Consider the following 6,356-nt stretch of genomic DNA (forward strand, 5'->3'; position numbering starts at 1 on the left):
CCCCCCCCCACGAGAGGCAGGGTGCCTGCCCGCGGGACTGTGTTTTTTCTGCAGGGCTGCGCGTCAGTCCCCCGCCCGGCCCCGGGCACCGTCACCCGGATGTCAGACTCCCTGCCCGCTGGCGATCTCAGGTCCGGCTGTGCTCCTGGGCCCTCCTGCTGGGCATACAGCCCAGGCCAAGAAATCGGGCTACCCCCCCTCCCCCCCTCCTGGGCCCGTGTTTTGGCGAACTGCGCGCCCCAGAGGGCCAGGGGTGCGAGGCCGACCCGGGGCGCCTCCCACGCCGAAGGCACACACGCCCCGCGCCCGTGCTGGGAGTTTCTTCGGCCTTCCAAGAGCCAGACGCTGCACCGCGGATGGGCGCCGGGTTCGTCCGGTCCGTCTGAAACAGCACGGCGCGCATCCCGCCCGCATTGACGCCGCAGAGCAGACCCTGCGGAGAGGGCACCCGGTGGGGGCGTCGGCTCGTCGGCCCCCGGATATGTGTGCCCCACAGCGTGCCGGCGGCGGATGCCCGCCTCTCGGTCCTTTCCCCGCTGTGGATGGGCTAGGCTAATGTGCCTGTCCGAAAAAAGGATCCACCTGTATGTGCGCGTGTGCGTGTCATCACTGCTGGGTGTATTCTTGGCGCGTGTGCTCCACGCTGGGCCGGGAAGGAGACGGAGTGGGGGAAAAAGGCCCCATCGATGCGGCAGGGTGTGCGCACGGAGGCGCGGCCCTGATCACACGGAGGACCCGTGCCGATGCGTGACTTGGAAGATAGATAGGATAAATACCATTTGACCAAGGCATGCTAAGCCCTGCCCGACCGGGCGGGCGAAGAGTGCACAAAGCATGAAACATGCTTTTCGCAAGGCTGGCCCTGTGCGCGGGAGATCGCAGACGGCGACCAGCGCAGGCGTGGCTCCGGTGCCCTTTCTCTCTCTCCCCCCCCCCCCCCCCCCCCTCTCTCTCTCTCTCTCTCTCCTAGCCCTCATACACGTAGACGTACATTCGCAGACATGCCGAGGAATCTGCCAACCACCGCGGCCTGGGCGTTCCCGCGTGCCTCGCAGCCCAACCAACATCCCACATCTGACATCCAACATCTGAGCCTCCCCGCTGAGTGCGATTCCTGAGGCCTCAGCCCCACCTCCTCGGCCCTCTTGCGCCAAGGAGCCAGCCCGTGAGCGGAGGTGCTTCGGCGGCTTTACCCTTGAGAGGGTATTCTTCTTGGAACATGCAAGGCCGCATGTGGTCGACATATGTGTCCCCTTGCCCTTCTCCTTGCCCTTCTCCTTGCCCTTCTCCTTGCCTCCCTCCTGGCCCCTCTCTGCCTCCTCCACCGTCCCCCTTCCGCCCCATCTCCCCGCTACCCCCCCCCATCTCTCTCTTCCTCTTCGTCTTCCCCCCTTTTTCATCATCACACTTGATCGGGCGGATGTCCGGTTCATATCGACCGGAGGTGGGTAAGATCGAGGGTGCCGGCGCAGAGGGCGCACCACCGCCGGGCAAGCCCCCGATCTCTGGCTCCCTTGACGCCGAGGAGCCGGGGCGGTCGCCATCCGCCCGGCGTACGGCGCGTCCGGGACTCCTTCCACTGCGCGCGTCTGAGCGCATGTCCCCCTCGCGCACGCCCTCCCGGCGTCTGGCGCCCGGGAGCCCGCGCTCGCCGATCCAGCAGTTGGTGCAGGAGCTCCAGCGGGACACTCTGACGGATCATGACATCTATTCGCTGGCCGCGCCGGCGGGTGGGGGGCCTTTGCGCGATGGCGTTGGTGTACCCCTCGGCTGGGCATTCAGTCGGGCGGGTTTGCCCTCGCAGCGCATTTCGGGCCTCGGTGGGTGCACCTTTCCGGGACCTCCTTCGCCCCACTCCGCCGCTTGATTGTCACTGACTGCCTCTTGTCGGTTTCCCTTTCCCCTCTGTCGCCGGTCCCCTGTGCCGACCATGTAGATTCCTTCCAACTGATGCAGCAGCCCCAGTCAGACCATGGATTCCCCATGGCCGGATCCTTCTCCAGCATACCGGCTCCCCCTCCGCCGGTTCTGTTGCCCTCTTCGCGCAATGCGTCCGGCATGTCCTCCAGTTCGGTGATGGAGCAGCTGCTCCGGACGGGGGACTTCTCGTCACTTTCCTCCGCCGGAAGTGGGTCCCCCATCCCCGGCTTGCCGCAGGGCGCGAGGCCTTCCCTTTCGATGGGGGAAAAGCCGCCGCCGGCGCCCCTCTTCCTGGACTCGCGACCGGTCGCAGCGGCCGCGGTGGCAGAACCAACAGCACCAGCAGCACCAGCAGCACCAGCAATGGCAGCGGCGTCAAAGACCACGGCGGAGACGGCGATGGCCATTGATGCGCCAGCCGTAGCAACGACCACACCCGGTGCCCCGGTGGCGCCCGGGGTTGTCCGGCCGTCGACGGCACCATGCCCGGTGTCGGAGCCCACGACCGCCGCCTCTGGCCCGGAGGAAAATGCCTGTTTGTTGCTGGTGTCGTTGATACTCTCGGTGCCGGTGGCCCGGCCGGCAGTCCGCCGGGTGCTCGATGACCTGAGCCACTTCCCGTCTGGCTTGGCCGGGCTGGCGCGGCGAATGGTCGGACGCCTGAGCACGGTCCTTGGCATGGATTTCAACCTTCCGACGGCCCTGTTGACGGTGGCCCACCGGCACTTCGTGAATTTGGTGTCCCCCGCCTGGAACTGGCTGTTGTACCCGCTGCTCGGGGAGGCTGGACCCAATGGGCCGGTCACCGTGTCGCCGGCTTTGGCTTCCCTTTACTCGGAGCTGGCCGGGCTCCTGGAGCCATTGGCCACCATCCCCCTGGTCGGGCGTGGCTCCGAGACCACCCCTGACGCCGAGCGTCCCGGTATGTTTCGCTGCTGGTGGGGATTTTCCCATGGCGCCGGAGGGGAGAGAGGGAAGGGGGAGGGGGGCAACCTGTCCGGCAATGGGCCCGGCAATGAGTCCGGCAATCAGTCCGAACGTCTTCCCCTGTCTCTCGCGCTTTTCTGACTGCCCCCCATCCTGGCGGTCGATATGTGGGCCCTGCGTCGATCGATGTCCGACCAGAATCACCACAGACCGACGACTGGGCGCACTGCCCGGCCACGAGGCGCGGCACACAGGCCATCCAATATCTAATGCACCCGGGCATGCACCGGCCATTGTCACAAATGCTGTCACATGCGATGGCCGCGCAGGAGCACTTTGCCGAATCGGCCATCGGGGTGGTGGTGCTGCTGGCCCTGCGGCATGCGGCACACACGGCCGATTCGTTGGTGATGGAGTTCCCTCCTGGCATGGCGGTGTCGGCCGCCTCGCTGCCATTGATCCTCGGACAGATCCAGCGGCGTCTGGCCACATTGCAGACGTTGGCCTTCAGTGGACTTGGAGGGCCCAGCCCGGTCGGGGTGGCCGGGTCGGCCGGGTGGTTTGCCCGGCCCTTCGCGGGGCTGGACACCAGCTCGCCGATCATGCCCGGGCTGGGCTCCTCATCACCGCCGCTGTTTCGGAGTGATGCATCGTCTCCGCGCCCGGATGGCGAGTCTCCGTCACTGCAGTCCCGGCTGCCGGCCGACCTGCGGCCAGACCCGCGGCCGGATCCCCACGACCTGGCCCTGAATGATCCCCTTGAAAGTACGAGGCTTGAGAATGGCCGAGGTCCGGACTCCCCGAGGCCGGCACTTGGCGGCCCCAGCGGGCCGGCGGCGTCCGGGGCCCCGGGGTCCCTTCCTTTGCCGGATTTGCCGCCGGTGTCGGCTGCTGGAAATCCGCTCGATTTGCCGGCAGCCTCGACCTCCGCCGGCAGCGGGGCCGGATCCCCGCAGCCGTCCAGCCTCTTGGAGCTTACTCAGCCAACTGCCCCGGCGGCGGTGGCAGCGGCGGCCACAGGGCCCACCACTCCGGCGCATCGGCTCCATCACTCACATCATCATCGTCATCTCGCAGGTTCTGTGCCTGGTCCTGGGGCTTCCTTGAGCTCGCTCATGGCGGCTGCCGCCAATGTCGCCGCGACACGGGTCCATGCGGCCGGCACGCCGGATCCCCGGCCCACAGCCCAGTCGACCGCCGTGTTGGGCGGCGAGGCGGCTCTTTCCTTGGCTGGTGGGGCCGGCCGATCGACGGCCGGTGCCGAGCCGGTCAGCGAAAGCGTCGTGGTCGGCGAGTCCCCGCATCGCCAGCAGTCCGGGCCGGATGGCGTCCTGAGCGCGGCCTCGCCGTCCAGCCCGTCAGAGCCCCCTTCCACTTCCGATGGGACCCCCTTCGAAATCTTGACCTTGAACTTGAGCCCGGTGCGCGCCCGGTTTCTTCGGCCCCTCAGTAATGCCACTTCTCTGCCGGTCGGTCTGGGGGGGGGGGGGGGGAACAGAAGCGGCCACGGAAGCGCATGCACACGGAAACAGACATGGCCCATGCGCCAGATCCGGTCCTGCACCCGTGCCCCCGGGCTCTCTTCCACGCCCCGCTCCACATCTCGCCCTACCCAGCCAGCCCCGGGGATTGGTGTGTGCTGCTTTGGGCGGCGGTGATGGCCGCTACTGACGTATGAGACTCAGGCTCCTGCGTGATGTCCGGGAGCATCACACCCCCGGGGCAGGGAAACTGCCTCCAGCCCCCACGGGAGGGCGGAGAGGGGGGCGGGGGCAGGGGGGGCGGGCGTCCAGCCCAGCATCGCTTCCGGGAAACCGCCACCGGTGGCTAATCACCGGCGCGCGCTCCTCGGGGGGGGGCCAACCGGGGGGGGGGGGGGGGGGGCCCACCGGGTTGCCGGTTCGCCTCCGCCTCGCTTACTGACCTCTTCCCCCCCCTCCCCCCCCCCTCTTGACATGTGGTGCGTGAATGCGGTGGCAAAAACAAACGGACAAACAAACCAACCAACCAATATGCCCAGCTGGGCCCCGATGGCACCACCTCGCGAGTCAGTCTCTTTGGGTGTTCGATCTGTGCCGCCGACAACCCCTACGGGCATTATTCGCCGGCGGAGTGCCCAACCAGCAGCTTCGAGTTGGTCCCCGGCACGGCAAGTGCCCTGTGCCAGGCAACATCCCCGGGAGAGGAGGCCCGGCGCCGGGGCCATGCACCGGGCTGCATGTGTTTCTGGTTCGAGGGGACGCCACAGCTGGCGGACCATCTGATCAATGTCCACCTCCGGCGGCTGAAGGGCCGGCCGGGGCTGGAGGCCATCTCGGCTGCCGATGAGCTGGCAGATGCCGACAGCTGGCCGGCCACTCCGGGGGCCTTGTCTCCGCGGGCGGCGCTGGACTCCAATACCAGTGTGCACACGCGGCCGCCGCCATTGCCGCCGGCCCTGATCCGATCCCTTCGGGACCCGGAGCGCGAGGAGCTGAAGGCCAAGTCCTCGGTGTCCTCGACGGTGGTGCTGTCCAAATCACGGGAGAGCTTCGGCCAGGCGCTGCCACAGCTGCGGTACATCAGTCGGTTCCAGTGCTGCTTTGCCAATTGCTCGTACGTGGCCCAGTCCGATCGGCGGTTCCTGCTCGTGACGCACCTGCGCAAGCACTTCCCCTCGGCGGCCTTCAAGTGCCCGATCTGTTCGCAGTCCTACCGCCACTCGCAGAGCCTGCGCAAGCATATGCGCCGCGCGCATGACATGTGACAAGCATGTCCTCCGCTGGGCAGGCCGCAGGACGAGCGATCTGTGGATGTGGATGTGCGCGCGAGCGAAATGTGTCCTTGTTCTGTGTCGCTCCTTGCGCGTCTCCCCGCCCCTCCTCTCGGGCCAGAGAGCAGGGCGGGCCAGGAAAAAAATAAAATAAAATACACGGGTCTTTTCCTCCTGGCTTTCCCTTTTCCCTGGGGGCCTTCCTCCGTCTCTGTCGGCTTTTCCGAGCTCGGGTCCGGATCTCCCCCTCCACCCCCCGCCCCCCACCTGGCCGGCTGCCGTGCCAGCATATGCCAACGTATGAATGAAACATTTTCACCGTCGGCGCGATCGGGCGGTACTTTGCGCACATAATACGTAAGTGCCCCGGAATGCCGCGCTCCATGGGGGATGGCCAGGATGTTGGGTGTTTGCGCGGGACGCCGTGGGCCCGTGCGGCGGAAGTTCCTGCCGGCCGGCGGCGGGGTGGCGAGGGGTGAGGGTGGAATTGCCGGCCTCCTCCTGTTGCTGCTCGCAGGTCGCGGCCCCTAGCAACCCTCCCCCGGCCTGGCCGGCCCGGCCCGGCCCGGCCCTCCCGGCCCCTCCCTCGGCTGGCCACTTGCCATGTGGGGGCTGGTGCGAACACCGATGCTCCCGGGCTTTGGGCCCCTGGCTGCCCCCCGTCCCCCCCCGCCCCCCCCCCCCCCCCCCCCCCTCCTGCACCGGCCCCAGGGCGCTCTCTCGGGCGATGGACGAGCCGGCGGACCTGGCCAGCCCC

The 6,356-nt window shown here is 67.8% G+C and overlaps 1 protein-coding gene across 1 annotated transcript; it reads left to right on the forward strand.

Moving 5' to 3' along the window:
• The first annotated feature begins 1,259 nt into the window (after positions 1–1,259).
• Positions 1,260–5,804, forward strand: H696_03652 (hypothetical protein). Its single transcript, XM_009497525.1, has 4 exons — positions 1,260–1,820; positions 1,937–2,842; positions 3,046–4,268; positions 4,868–5,804. Exons 1-4 carry the CDS (start codon positions 1,421–1,423, stop codon positions 5,591–5,593), a joined length of 3,255 nt encoding a protein of 1,084 aa, XP_009495800.1. The 5' UTR covers positions 1,260–1,420; the 3' UTR covers positions 5,594–5,804.
• The last annotated feature ends 552 nt before the right edge of the window (positions 5,805–6,356 follow it).

This window comes from Fonticula alba (genome assembly GCF_000388065.1).
Source record: "Fonticula alba strain ATCC 38817 unplaced genomic scaffold supercont2.5, whole genome shotgun sequence".
Classification (NCBI taxonomy): domain Eukaryota; order Rotosphaerida; family Fonticulaceae; genus Fonticula; species Fonticula alba.